Source organism: Zootoca vivipara, chromosome 1, assembly GCF_963506605.1.
Source record: "Zootoca vivipara chromosome 1, rZooViv1.1, whole genome shotgun sequence".
NCBI classification, from domain to species: Eukaryota; Metazoa; Chordata; class Lepidosauria; order Squamata; family Lacertidae; genus Zootoca; species Zootoca vivipara.
In genome coordinates this window covers 33,524,106-33,539,807 of record NC_083276.1, presented here as the reverse complement: position 1 = coordinate 33,539,807, position 15,702 = coordinate 33,524,106, and the positions used below count along the sequence as shown (strand labels likewise).

The following is a 15,702-nucleotide window of genomic DNA, read 5'->3' as shown; positions in this document are numbered from 1 at the left end:
ATCAAAGGACTCATTGGTGTAATTTAGTGCCACCGAGGCCCTTGGGGTTGAGACATGCTGGATTACGCACTAGATTTCTTTCTTGTGGAATCTGCTAGAGGAGGGCTTTCGACACTGAATAAATAAGCATTTGTTCAAAATCAAATCTGTTTGATATTAAGCAGTATGTTACAGAACACTGTTTCGAGCATATATGCAGAAGATAAGTAGGCTTTAAATATGGCATATCTTAGTGTTTTGCCCTTGGTGTTAACGCCAACTTCAAACACATAGTAACTCTTCATATAACAATAGTTTGCATCTTGTGTTTACTACAAGATTATTTATCATGTTATTTCTAGTTAACTATTAAAAAGCAGTATATTTCCAAGCATTTACAGATTTGTATTTCCCCCCAAGAAAGCTGAATTATGATCAAATAAGACAGATAATGATAAATAAGCATATAAGTAAGCCTAGCTTGAAGGAGCAAAGTATACTATTAATGTCCCTCCTGTGAAGTTAAATCCTATTTCTTTTAGCTATTTCTTCATTAGTTAATGAGGTCTCACCAAAATGGGTTTTTAAAATGGTATTCTTGCATCCTTGCCTCTAGAAATAACTTAAAATATTCATACAGAACTTCGTCTTCTGAAGGTACACTATATATGAATTTAGGCAATAATTACCTCATTTGTGGGGTGTCATAAACCCACAACATCCAGATAGTCATCAGTACATATATAGCTCACAATTTTCAGGCAGTTTTTAAAATGGAGAATTGTAGAAAAATAGTAGTTTATATCTGGTCCTCATTGCTTGAATTATTTTTGACATTCTGTGTAGTTGATCGCTTAAGAACTTGCTAATGGAAAATGGAGCTTTCCAGCTCCTAGTCAACATTAATAACCTGCACAGATTAGTAGTAACTAACTTCTCTTGGCTCTTGCTGTGCCTTGGTAAAAATGATCAGTGGAGGAAGTGTCCATCTTCTGAAAAATCCCTATTGTAGTTGTCACTGACAGCTTCTGTGTTATCATCTCATCATAAAGGTCCTTGATTGGATGAACCACAAAGATTAAACTCTTCCTCAGAGAGAGAGGGAGGGAGAGAGGGAGGGAGGGAGAGAAACACAGTAAATGCAAGGATGTTCTCTGAGGATGAAACAGGTATTTTAAATACAGAGGATTCCTTACAATTTAACAAGGTAAAATGGCTATCTTTAGTTTCTTATGCCTATGCAAACAGGACACAGCTTAAGTCCTCCCATAAATTCAAGGGGAAGCTGAATTAGAAATGATGTGGCTATTTTCCTCTCTCACTTCAAAACAGTGTAGATTTTGAGAGTTGTAAATCATAGACAAAAAGGGTTTCCAGCTAAAAAATGCTGACACCTGGGCTGGAGCAGGGAGCAGAACCCAGTGGAAACTAGCAAGTCAGGGCATGGGAGTCCAACCGTTTAAATAAAGGCCATTGGGCAGGGCTTGCGTCGGTTGTGTCATGCTTTTGTTCACCTAAGGCAGGTGTGGAGAACCTTCAGCTCTTCAGGTGTGGTTGAACTTCAGCTCCCATCATCCCTAGCCATTGACCATGCTTGCAATGGAGCTGACTTATAAAAAATCAGAAATTCTAAATCAATTGCATCAAACAACAAATTCCCTCCATTAAACAAAGAGAATGGAACGTCAATAAACGACTCTTATTCATATACCAGATATTTCTATTTCTTTCACAGTACCCGGGTTGCCCCAGCAAGGTGTTGGTTGTTGCTGACTCATGTATCCTGTATCAGAAATGCACAAAGATATTTAAGAATGCAAAGCAGCTTCTCTGTGATATATATATTGCTGGCAATTTATTTAATTATTGGTCCATAAATGTTTCTGAATTGCAGCTGTAGATGTTTTATAATTTAATCCCCAAATGTTTTAAAATCCGTGTTCCATTTCTTCCATCGTCACTTAAAGCACCAATCTCTTTCTTACTTGCCTTCATGTTCCAGTTTGTTCTCTCTCTCTTTTCTTTTTTTGCAAACAAATAAATAAATAAGCAGACAGATAAAAAGATCAATAACCCGAGGCAGCTTGCATATTAGATTTGATAAATGTGAAGCATTTGGATATTATGTTCTTCTTCTTCTCTTCTTTCCTACCATGAGGACATTCAGGACATGTTGACAGCCAATATTAATAAGCTTAAGACTAATACTGGCGGTGGCTAAATACAATTCTGGCAGAGTTAAGTGCTCTTTACAATCATAGCGCTGTCCTTTAAAAGGATTGCTTTCACATTTGTATCATGCATTTACTGAGATTTCCTTTTACTGTTTGTTGTTTTGCAGGTGATTCATATAACAGGAAGGTTGCGCCTGAGAGTGTCGCTGTCCCATGGGCGGACAGTCCCTAGCCAAATCATGGGGCTTGTAGTTGTTGCTCATGCCTTGCCCCCTCCTACGATCAATGAAGTCAGAATCGACTGCCACATGTTTGTTACCCGAGTAAACATGGACCTCAATATCATTTACTGTGAAAATAGGTACAGCATTTTGGCTTTTGGTTTTGTTTTGTTTTGTTTTTCCAGTGTTGTGCATCTAAACATCCCTGTTCTTCTACCACAATACACATTCTGGAGGAGGGTACTGATTTCTTGTGAGGATAATGATGCCAGCTGTAAAGCTATGTGGGGAAAATAAACCAAGTATCTTCTTTCAATCAGACGAGGGAGAACCTCATTTTGAGATTTGGAAAACTGAGTGGGAGATTGATTGACTGATGGTTGCCTAGAGAGTTAACGGAGGGAGGGGGATGCCGGAATTTAAATGTTGCTTTTCTGACTGCAAGCTACTGTGGTAACCTCTGGATCAGCAGTTCGCACAGTGGAATACTGGCGCCCTTGGGAGTACATCAGTGAGTGCCTGAGTAAAATCATAACAGAATCTACCCTTTCCCACCCCATCTGCAGTAGCTATTCATACAACACACAGGCAGATAGGCATATTTTCCCAAGGGCAGGCAGTCATTCAAGTTTTTCTTAATTTTCTCTCAAGCCATATCCTATATTGGATCATTCTCAGATGGTTTTTTCTCATCAATGAGGCAGAACACCATTTGTAAAGTTTGCAGCTGTACATCCTTTCCGTTTTTTCCGCAAGTACCGTTTATTCAAGACACTTTTGGTACTGGCGATACAATGCTGAACTATGGTCCAGTATAAACAGTGTAAGTTGTCTTTAATCCGTTACAAAACATCAACCAGGTGGCTCTCTTTCCAGTGGGGCTTTACTTTAAAACACTGAAGTGCATGAGATATCACTTTAAGTCAGAACAGCTGCACCTTCTGTTGCTTGGCTGGACTTTCAAGAAATAGGCTCAGTAGGTCAGCGAAGGCACCTGTGCATGATCGTGTCAGGGGGGAAAGTAATATTACAGTTGAACAGCAGGGGTGTTTGCAAAGAAGCCATGGGAAAGGTGATAGTTAAGTTGGTGGTACAGGAATAGCAAGCATACATGAATTGTAGAAACGAGAAGGTAAAAAAGTAAAAACATGTTTTTCCCTGGTTTGGGCAGTAGATTAGGGCTGACTTATATATCAAGCTACCAGGTTTATTTCTCTCCTTCCACTGTATGAGATACATGGGTCTTTCCCGTAGTGAAATCCAGGAGTTCTGGAGCTGATAAACAGTTTAGAAATCTCAACATGGGTGATGTATGCATCACCTTTCCCTACTTCTTTGTAAGCAGAACTACACCTGTAAAGAGATGTGGACAGAGAGATAAGCCCTGTTCTCATCCGTGAACACTGATTTTTTGGGAATAGCAGTGAGTGGCAAAAGCAGGATCACAGCAGCATAGTCCCTGATCTACATGCATTCAATGGGTTGCTGTAACTTTGCATACGGAGTCTATAGGTTTGTCCACAAAATAGGGGACCCCTGATTTTTATGGAGTTCCTGAGCATATGTACAGTTTGTAGCTGTGGTCATGGCAAAGCCTGCACCAGGATTCTGTTCCCTCCTCATGCAACACATGGTCAATGAACTTGGGTGGTTGTGTGAACACAGCTGTAGTCTTTCAGTCCTGCAACTAACCAGAGTTTCATGTTGACTTGAAAGACCTAGTACAGAAATTTGCAAATGAATTTTATGCACATGCTACTGCAGCTATCACACATTGGGCGGGGGGGAATCTTGGAGATTACAATATACTGTGCTCAAGCCAGATGACGGGTCAGTAGTACACATTTGTGTAGAATTAAATTGCATGGTCAGGAGCTCTGTATCTAATGATTGTAACAGATTTTGTTCATGTAGGTACAGTGACATGTTAAAGTGCCCTAGAGCAGTGTTTCCCAACCTTGTGCCTCCAGCTGTTTTTGGGCTACAACTCCCATCATCCCTAGCTAGCAAGACCAGTGGTCAGGAATGATGGGAATTGTAGTCCGAAAACAGCTGGAGGCACAAGGTTGGGAAACACTGCCCTAGAGTACAGAATTAATATTTCCCAAGTATTAATAACAATGCACTAATTTAATGGTTTGTGCCTTTCATTTCCCCACTAGCAAAATGCCAATCAGTTTGGCAGGTGTGTTGGAGAGAAGTCCCATGCATTACAGCTTCCCTTGCAGGAATACTTCCCTCCTGAGGTCTCAGTGGAGGCCATGTCCCAATATCAGGGTTGGGAATATTTTTGTCCCCACCATGATGCTGCCTCCAAATTCAGCATACTTACTTTTCTCTCATATAATTGGATGACTATTAGTTGCTAGGTGAGGAAATAGACGTATGTATGTTAGAAGCACAGGAATCACCTGCCCTTACCTAATGACCTCAGGTTCTGAGGAGAGCAGGCTTGGACCCTAACCGTATCTGGTGATGGCAGCCATTTGTTTTGTCCCATGGAACACAATGTGACCAACTGACATAGAAAGCTACCATATACCAGCTCAGATCATTTTCCCCTCTAGTAGCCCAGTATTGTGGCTCTGACTGGCAATGATTCTCTAGGGCAGGCATCCCCAAACTTCAGCCCTCCAGATGTTTTGGGCTACGATTCTCATCTTCCCCGACCACTGGTCCTGTTAGCTAGGGATCATGGGAGTTGTAGGCCAAAACATCTGGAGGGCCGCAGTTTGGGGATGCCTGCTCTAGGGTCTCGGTCACAGGCTTCCATCACCTGTTAAAACAGGTTAACTGGGGACTAGCAACATGAAAACACGTGTGCTAACACTGAGTTCACAGTGGCCCTGCCCCTTCATCTACAAACTTCTGTCCTGGCTTCCATTTCTTTATCATGCTAGAATGATTTCCTTAATTTTTGGAGTATCTGCTCTTAAGTTTCTTATTTTGGTGACCTTCATTTACAAGAACGCCGAGCACTGAAACTTGGCAGTTTTCAAGAAAGCAATTTGCTTCTTGTAACTGGCTTGCCCACATTTGCTCCTGCTGTTGGGCTTCCCATAGGCATCAGGTTGGCCACTGTGAAACAAAGATGCTGGACTAGAGGGGCCATTGGCCTGTTCCAGCCGGGCTCTTCTCATATTCTTTTGGAGAGGAATGTCCTACCTCCTGTCGCAGCCATACTAAACCTGCAGTCTGTCATGAATGGGATTGGGGGGGTGGGCCTAGCTGTCCAGCTTCTCCTGCACCACTTCAATTTTTTTGAGACTTCTATTCTACCCCTTCCAATCCTGCAACACCTGACAATTGACTGGAGACAATTTGGTCTCCATCAATCTACACAAAAGTGTGTGTTATCCCCTCTGGTGGGGCAGAATAGAGGAAGCAGAGTATCGTGGTTTCTCCTGCTTCCAGATGATGTAGGCAGCAGTCGTGTGTGTACACACACACACACACACACACACCACCTTTTCACTTTAGTAAGTGATTTTTGCCAGATAGCGAGAACCTGCCAGGTAGTTCCCTAATTCACTGCAATATTTTTATCACACCTAGTTCTTACTGTCTCTCAGAGTGACTATAGGGAGTAACACCCTGCTGGTTATCTCTGCACTGTAAATGTGTGAACCCTGTTTGTACTTTGATAGCTCTATCTCTAAACTAGTCTTAAACCTCTGCCATAGGGGAGCAGCCCTGCAAAATGTACCCTTGGGATCTTCATGGCTAAATGTTTCTAAAAGAGGCATTTGTGGGTGGCAGAATTTAAAGCATAAAAAATGAATTATGTCTTCTAAATGAGGTGTGTGTGTGTGTGTGTGTGTGTGTGTGTGTGTGTAGAACATATTTCAAATGTTTGTGCAGACAAGACTGATTCACCCAACATGATTTTCAATTTTGAGGATTCCCCCCCTCCGCTTCCACTGAAGCCTGAGGACATTGACATCTGGACAATCAATGACAGAGACATACACATACACAGAGAGGCTGAGCAGAGCATAGAGCAGAAAGGGGTACTGAAAGGATTTAAAAGTTTCTGTGTGGAGTAAACCACAAAGTCCCAGTTGAAAGAGCCAGGAGTGAAAGCGTTGCTCCCAGCTGAATAAGACTAGAAAAGAGAACACCCCCAGGCATCTGTATGTCTCAGCATTTAAATTATATCGCTTGAAATGTCAGTTTTGGACTTTGTGCCAGGAAACAGTTGAAGCTTTTTTCCCCATGAATATACCCAATAGAAGACCAATCTGTTGAAATGAAAGGTATCTCTAATCATTTAGCATAAGCATAGCATGTTCTCATTTTATTATGTAACCTTGAATTATCTTGCTCTTTTAATGAGGAGCTTTGTATTTTAAGGAATTATATTATCTTAGTGGCTGTTGTATGACATGAGTGGACCCACCAAAGATTTGCTTTGCATTTAATTTAACTGGCTGGTATCTGCAGCTTTCCTTTAAAAGAGACAAACGGAAAATATCACAATCTTAGTTTGTGCCTCATCTGTGCATAGAAAGCAGCAGTGTCATGGGTGTCCTGCAGTGATGAAAAACATTTCTTCAGATGCCCATTTTGTAGGAACCAACCTTAGAATTTCCTGTGTCCACAGATAAGAGCATGGGCTAGGGACATATCAATGTGCCAGCATAGCAAGGTAATGTGCAACTGGAATTTCAAGAACACGTGCTGTTTTTGGGGTGTGGATATAACATGATGCATTGTTCTTATATTATTATTTACTTACTTATTGCTCAACTTATGTGCTCTATTTTCTTCCTTCGTAGGATTAGTGATTACATGGATCTGACCCCTGTAGATATCGTAGGGAAGAGATGTTACCACTTCATTCATGCTGAAGATGTGGAAGGGATCAGGCACAGTCACTTAGACTGTAAGTACTTCAAGGCATGTCAAAAAAACTGGCCTTACAACTGCTCTTGAACTATTCCTTGCATGTTGTACATTTCTTTGTGGTTTACCTTGGGAGTGGTTCTGTTGTAAAATGCTCCCCTCCCCTCAATCATTTATGGTTGTGTGTAAAACCCTATGTGTCTGCCCGGACACTGGGCATTCTGCCCGGACACTGAGGTCCAGCACCGAGGGCCTTCCGGCGGTCCCCTCGTTGCGAGATGCCAAGTTGCAGGGAACTAGGCAGAGGGCCTTCTCGGTGGTGGCGCCTGCCCTGTGGAATGCACTCCCAACAGATGTCAAAGAGGAAAACAACTACCAGACTTTTAGAAGGGAGGCTTTTAATGTTTAATAGATTATTGTGTTTTATTTTTCTGTTGGAAGCCGCCCAGAGTGGCTGGGGAAACCCAGCCAGATGGGCGGGGTATAAATAATAAATTATTATTATTATTATTATTATTATTATTATTATTATTATTATTATTATTATGTGTCTATTCAGAAGTAAGCCCCATTGAATTTGACATAACTTACCCCCACCTGAATAAGCGTAGGATTGCAACCTTGGTCAGTATAAATCCTTAGTTATCGTAGCTAACAGTTGATATAATATATAAATTTACGGGGAACAGGTCTGTCTAAAAAGCCATTTATACTAGTGACCATCACAACACCCTATGGCCCAAAATGGGCTGCGGAAAAGAAAGAATAGTTTTAAAAGGCAGGTGGTGCCATCAGGTTGGGAGACTGCTGGGAACAGTGATTTATGAGTGTTAATAAGTGTGGACAAGGCCTCGAAAGGGTCCCCAAAGCATGCAAGAATCATTGCTTTCTGGTAAAACTTTTCTGGGGCAGCAGGACATGATTCAGCTCCTGTGGCAACTGGCTTTCCAGTCGTGTTAGATGGACAGGTCCTTTATTTGAGAATGCTTGTGAGATAAGCTGACTAGTGATACAGCCCTTCATACCTCAGCTGCTATGCTACTAATGAGTTTGCTATTGCTTTATGTATCATTTTACGGGCACTGTGCATATTGCTGCATGCATAGTTATCAGAGGCTCAGTTGAAATGTGATGCTGAGCACATAGGACATTGTGGTCGAACATTTTTATACAACCAGCGTCAGAAGTATTTGGGCCTCTGGTAGGGTGTATTTGCATTCCACCCTCATCTTCGATAAGGAAGAGTGGGGGAAATGCTCTGCTTCTCCACTGGCAGAGCCCCCTGGCTGCAATTATCTAACATAGCTGGAATTAATGCTGAGGAACTGCTCTGGAGTAAACTATTTAAAGTTGGGGGGCCTCTTTATCAACTCCATGCTAAATTCCTGTCAAATAAATCCCCTTGTAGCCTGGGTTTTTTGTTTTTTGTTTTAAAAAGTATTAGTATTCTGCATTCAGATAACCATAAGAGGGACAAAGCTAATGAATATACATCCCATTGCTTTAATATATGAAAAAGGCACTTTAAGAGGCACTATTCTAGTGCAACAGTGTTGCCCTGTTCTGATTTAGCAAGTCCATTTGCAACTGGGGGGGGGGGAGAATGAATGGGTGTCACATATTGTAGAAGCATGTGTCTCCTCAATTAATTGAAAAAAATTAATGATGTTCACTGAACAGTAACATCAAGTACTTTCTGGCTGGGAACCCAGACAGGATGTAGAGGAGTCAAGACCTCCAGAGGATGTCATGAATATACTTCTGGGCGAATATAGGACAATATACCAGGATTTAAAAAATGGATATATTGCTTGTGGGAACATTGTCACTAGCATTGCGTAGCCACAGATAGAATATGTCCTTTTCCATTTTGGAATCTTAATTGAGGTCTAAATTCATAAACCTGACTCTGACAAAAAGATACTTCTCACCCTTAGCTATTGCTTGGAGAACATCCTCCTATTTCCTCAGGACTTGATTTACAGCTATAAGAAACACAATTCTTTAGGAACAGCGAGCAAGGGCAGTTCATTTCCCATAAAGCAAAGGTCTCTGATGAATATGTTTGGTAGCATTCTCTCTGATATACTCCTATCTGTTTTCCAGTAGCTGAAATAATCCAGATTTTTTTATAAAAACAACAACACTGCTTCATCACTACCATTTTATTCACTGCTTCCTTTTTGCCAAGCGATCTTGCCCTTCAATTCAGAGAGAAGAATTTTCTCCAAAACCAGTTACACACACGTACATGGCTGCTTTTGTGTACATTCATTTGAAGATTTCTATTGACACATTTAATATTACTTAGTGGTTCAGTCTCCCAGCTACAAATGAACTAAGCCTTTTAACTTGTACATATCAATTATATTTTTCTTGTTCTTTTAATAACCTTAAGCACATAAAAAAGCCCAGATAGAATGACTCGATAATTCTTGACAGTAAAAACACACTTCACAAGTTTTGCTATCATGCTGTGGAATAACTCTACAATGTCAAGTAGCACACAATTAGTAAAACTGTAGGGGGAAAAAAGGAGTGTTTTGATCCTGAGGAATTTTGATCCTAATCATATCGAAATTTCAATGCTCTTGTAGTGCTTAATATCTTCAATCATAAAAGAAATCAAACTGATTCCAATGTCAGTCTTTTGCATTTTGTGGCTGCTGTGAAATGCTAAAATATACAAATGAATGTCACTGTTGTACAAGTTTATGATAATCACTAAAGCAAAAGAGATTGATTTTAAATTAATGTGATAGTATGTCTTGGGTTTAGATGATTTTTGAGTGAGCTAACTTAGAAGTCAGACCAACAATGGAGAGAGAATTTATCTTGCAGCATAAGCATTGGCAAGAGTGACTGGTCAGCCAAAGTATCTACCGCGTAGACAGACACTGACCTTTTGATGCAAAATGTGCTATTGTTGCAGTTGAAATGAAGAAAAAAAAACCACACACAACACAGAATGGCACATTGGTGGACCAAGGGTTCTCAAAACCCCTGCCTGCACAAGACCTTTTGCTGCCTGAAGTGGACCTAAATCAGGGGTCAGCAAACTTTTTCAGCAGGGGGCTGGTCTACTGTCCCTCAGACCTTTTGGGGGGCAGACTATTTTTTGGGGGGATGAACAAATTCCTATGCCCCACAAATAACCCAGAGATGCATTTTAAATAAAAGGACACATTCTACTCATGTAAAAACACGCTGATTCCCAGACCGTCCACAGGCCGGATTTAGAAGGCAATTGGGCCGGATCCAGCTCCCGGGCCTTAGTTTGCCTACCCATGACCTAAATGGTGCCTCTTCCTACTAGGGACAACACTTAATCTTGCTATTCAGACATGAATTCTTTGTTTCATCTGTTTCCCACTCCATTCCACCGTATGGCAGATGTGGCCCTGCTTAAATTTAGTGCTGTGCTGAAAATTCCTCCCACTTTCTTTTCACACCAACCCATGGGTGGGGTCCAGGATTTCTGTTGCACTTACACATTTTGAGGTGGCTCGGGGGTGTTAACTTTCTTACAATTCACCTCACCAATGGTCACCGCGCTCTGTACTCTTCCATTTCCACACATTGATTAAAGTCCACGGGAGGAGAATGTGAGGTTACTCCTCTCAAGGGCCCTTTCCATGGCAGGAAGTGCTAGCAGCCAAGGAGGCTGCAAAATGCTGCAGAAATGTTTACTAGCACACACACACTCTACCATTGACCACCTCACAGTGATGAGGTAAGAGCAAAAAAAAAACCCAACCCAAAAATGCTAAAGAAATTAAAAAGTGACCTGAGAATAAGGCAGAGAAACAGGGGAAGAAAACTTTTGAGAAATTGAAGAACAGATTTCAGCATAGCACTGCTTGAGAAAAGAGTTATAGTTGAATGTAAACACCAAAATGTATTGCAGCAAAAGGGCATATTGTCAACCACATAATTCTTCTCCTTCATTGAACACTACATTGAACTAAGAGAACTCCGGGAAGCTTGTCTCCTGGTTTCTGCTCAATTTAACTTTAAGTCCATCTGATCTCTTTGGAGTCTGCTTACACAGAATGGTTTGAGGGGAAAAGAAATGGAAGGATGCCTGGAGCCAATGGCTCAAAGATAGATAGATAGATAGATAGATAGATAGATAGATAGATAGATAGATAGATAGATAGATATAGGAGGTGATCACTTTGACTCTGTCCACTTGGCAAAGCCTCAAATATTTCTCTGATACTGTTCTGTCCATTCTAGTCAGCAGCACCCCTGTCCAGAATGCCAGGGTTCGTGTTAGTGTTCAGCGCTGCCAAGTCTCCCCAGAGAAGGTGCAGAGGGAGAAGACCCCCCCCCCAATAGAACACCACTCTGGATCCAGACATCCTTGCCCTGGGACTGGAGCTCTTCACACCAGCTGCCTGGGTCCCTGGTCAGCTCTCAGGTCCTCCCTCATCTTCCTCAGGGCAACAGGATCAGATAAGACAAGCCAGACATGACCTCAGGGCTCCTCTCTTGTGGGTGGCACCATAAATCATTGGCCCCCTCTCCTGGGTCAGTCCCCTGACCCCCTGCCTCTGTCACACACTCCTCAGAGCCTTGCTAGTCCCTGACATCTATTACACCATTGTGCAAGCACTTGCATGTGCATTATTAACTAGTGGCCATTTATTTCCTTTCTCCTTGCTGTTCTTTGGAGCCAGCCCATTTGTAAGAAAGGAAATAGCTCAACAGAGGTTTCATAGGAAGTTATTATTCACACAAAGTTTGGTTGTTACCCCTCACCAAACTTGCACTATTTCAGAAATTATTATAATAGTATCATTGTTATTATATTTATATCCTACCTCACCTTCAAGGAGCTCCAGGTAGCATACATTGTTATGCCTGTCACCTTACGACAACCCTGTGAGGTAGGTTATACAGAGAAACAGTCACCGGCCCAAAGTCACCCAGTGAGCTTCATGCCTGAGAGGATTTGAACCCTGGTCTCCCAAGATCTTAGTCCAATACCCTTAAACCGCTACACCATACTGGCTCTCCATGGTGATGGAGAATGCTTCTCCTAGATCAGGCATCCCCAAACTGTGGCCCTCCAGATGTTTTGGCCTACAACTCCCATGATCCCTAGCTAACAGGACCAGTGGTCAGGGATGATGGAAATTGTAGTCCAAAACATCTGGAGGGCCGAAGTTTGGGGATGCCTGTCCTAGATTATCTCATCCCTAAGTAAGGCCACAATCACATTAATGAACAACTTCCATGATGTAGATAAAACTGCATTCAGGGACCAGAAGGTATTGCGTGTTTCCTACACATCTCTCCAGTCTGGGTTTTTTTTTTTTTTTTTTGGAGAAAGGAGATGATGTGTAGGTGGTCTCTCTGGATGTTGAGCTCATAATTCATTTAGGTATCAAGCATAACAGAAGTTTGCTAAATATTGTGTGGGTATTTTTTTAAATAGAAATTCAATTAGCAGTTGCCTACTTTTCAAAACATCTAGCTCGCTAATTATGAAATCTGTAGAAAAGATAAACATCAAAGGCTCCGTTGAATCTGGGAGCTGTTATATTAAAAAAATACTGTATCTGTTTCAGACAAATAAGGCACTTAATGTACTTTTTCTGTCTCTGATGCTATTCCCCCCATGGGTTTTGAAAATGACCTTCCTGTAAGCATCAAGTACTGTAACTTTTCAGATAGAGAAACTTGTTCTTGTTTTAAGTCAGTGCCAGGTATATCCCCCTATAGTGCACACTTTTCAAATGCAGAAGAAAAAGTAATCCAGAATTTTTCTTTTTAAAAAAGAAGGAGAAGCACTACTCTGTTTCCAGAATGAAGTTACCCTGTCAGCTTGCCTTGGGCCTTAGGTGGAGAAGAGGAGATTAAAGAGTCAGTATTCCTTTTCATGTTTCATCTGCCAGTTTTGTGAATGTAAAAAGAGAACTGGTATTTACAGCTAGGTATCCAATTGTGATGCTTTTCCTCCTCCTGATAAATGAACAATATTTTCATAGCAGGACAAATTGAATATCAATGTTCCCTACGCTCATTGATAAGGTTATTTTTGCAGAAGGACTAAATAGCACAGATTCAGCCTCCAAATTTCCTCCACTATAATGGGGCTTTGTGAAGGCAGCGAGGATGTGAAGGCTTCACTGTAAGCTGATCTCATCATTTCCTATTTACTCTATACTTACCTGAATACACAATATACTGTAGCTTTTAAATGCATTTGTACCCTAGTGAAATGTCCTATTGTAAGCTGTTTCACTTTAAAAGACTGCTTTTGATATGAGATTTCTTCATCTCCTCTTCAAACTGAATTAAACTATTTCCTTCCTATAAAACACAACTCGCTCTTTAGAAAGCTTTTGGCTTTGATTTCTCAGAAGAGCCTTACAGGAAGAAACTGTGTTCTTTAAAAAAACAAAAACATTTCTGGGAACAAACTTGTACTGACCTGTTTTGTTTTATGAGCAGAATTAAATGCCTGGGAAGAGCGTGACTTTCTTTTGCTGTAATTTCACTGCATGCAAAATTCCAAAGCAAAGCTAGCACCCCTTTGTTAGAACTGGTGTGCAGTCCTCCGCAGTATATTTGCCCCAAGATAAATCATTCTATAGATTTTGTACTCTCTTCATAAAGCGCTTCCTATGTAGTGTGTATTTCGCATTCTAACAAAATAAGTGATAACATTGTAAATGGATTCAACAAAATCTTGCAACCAGTTTTTAGCAAAACATGAATGCATAGATAATATAAAGGTCTCTTCCAAGAGAACGTCTGCTCTTGGTTGGCAATTGTCTTTGATTAAATTGGCTTTATTTGGTATCAACTTTGGAAACATGATTTTGTTGCTGTTTTGGTCATCCCATTGTCTACAGTGACACTCACTGGTGACATCCCTATAGCAAAAATTGTTACAAAGTGAAAGACATACACCAGAACCCTCAATTGCTTTAGCCATGATGGCCTCCTCTTCTCTCCCTCACATACCGGTATATTTAAATCCCATTAAGATAACTGATGGTTTACATAGTGATGAAAAGAGAAATGAGCACCAGCTTTGTAAAAATACAGAGTGGTCACAGCTATGTAACTTCAGTGATGCCTGCAACAAAATGGTTTTCTAAAATATAAGTTCACATGTGTTCCAGTACTCATCTCACACCATGTCTGTTTTCCTAATGGTAACAAGCATGCATTTCAAAGGAAAGCTATGAGAATTAATGATTTAATCCTATACATGTCTACTCAAGTACCATTGAGTTCAGTGGGACTTAGCTGAAAATAAGTATGTGCAGGATTGCAGCCTTCATTATTAATTGCAAGGGAGGCAGCATTTATGAAGTTCAAAGCTATGTATTTGAAAGAGGTGCACTCTTGCTGCTTCCTAAAACTCCAAGGTCCTTGTTTTCTCAAATGTGCACACAATCACTTGATTATTTCATCAACAGTTGATCAGAATACTGAACTGCTGAACTATTTTGCTGAACGGAGATATTCTAATACATTAAAACCTGTAGGGAAGCCTTTCCTCCAATTTTTTTCTTCCCAAACCTCAATCAGAACAATTACAAACTCAGAAGAATTTGCATAAAATTGCTGTTTCAACACAGATGCAGCCGTGGTTTGACAGAAAAGCTTTACAGTAGGTAGTTAGTATTGTGCCACCTTTTTGCTTAGCCATGCAGTTTAACCACTCCGTGAATGAGAATTGCTCCTCAGACATGAATACAAAAAAGCAAAAGAGCCTTTTGATTAGATATAAATGCAGAAATCTGGTCAACTTATAGCTTGTTTACAAAACACTATAACCCAAATTGCAAATGTTTGCTGCTGCTACAAAATAGAACAGACTGAACTTGCTGTCAATTTATTGTAATGTCAAAACACTTTGTCAAAAAGTTTTTCGAGTCAAAATAAAATGCATATACAAGTTTGCCAGTTCATTTGCTCTCTCTCGTTCTATGAAGAGGAATCAAATTTTGTGGTGCATCCATCAGGGCAAGCATTTCAGGTTACCAGGCAGAACAATTCCCCCTCTCTTCCCCCTGCATGCTGTTCTGGGGGTTCACATGACCCAGCTGGACCAATTTTGGGGTCCAGAGGGGGGAGGAAGGGGGAATCCCCATTGTACAAGGGGACATACTTGTGTGAGCTTCTACTGACAGGGCTTATTAATTGAATCCCACCCATGGAAAATATGTGATCACACCTTCCATGAATAAAGTTGGTACCCTACATGTGGGTGTGCTGGGTCAGTGAACCCCCAAGCAGGGAAAAGGATAGGACTGGACAAGGGTCCCTACAGATGGGTGAGACCACCTAAGGTACCCAGAAAAACCCAGCTTTTTAATAACACAGCTTCATCAGGTGGGATAGATGAAGGCAAGAATTGGTATCTGGCTAAGGCAGCAAGACATACTGAAGTGTCGGCCATGGCACAGGGAAGGCATCCAGGCTTTGCTTCAGGCAGCAAAAGGTCTTGGGCCAGCACT

At 41.1% G+C, this 15,702-nt stretch overlaps 1 protein-coding gene across 11 annotated transcripts in view; it reads left to right on the top strand.

Annotated features, from left to right (window-relative positions):
• NPAS3 (neuronal PAS domain protein 3) overlaps window positions 1-15,702 on the top strand; it is a 630,215-nt gene that overhangs the window by 597,677 nt on the left and 16,836 nt on the right. For all 11 annotated transcript variants that reach the window (XM_035109621.2, XM_060273003.1, XM_060272990.1 and 8 more), the window contains 2 exons: window positions 2,321-2,514; window positions 7,153-7,259. In XM_035109621.2, the coding sequence (XP_034965512.1) occupies window positions 2,321-2,514; window positions 7,153-7,259 (301 nt within the window). The remainder of the gene's footprint in view (window positions 1-2,320; window positions 2,515-7,152; window positions 7,260-15,702) is intronic.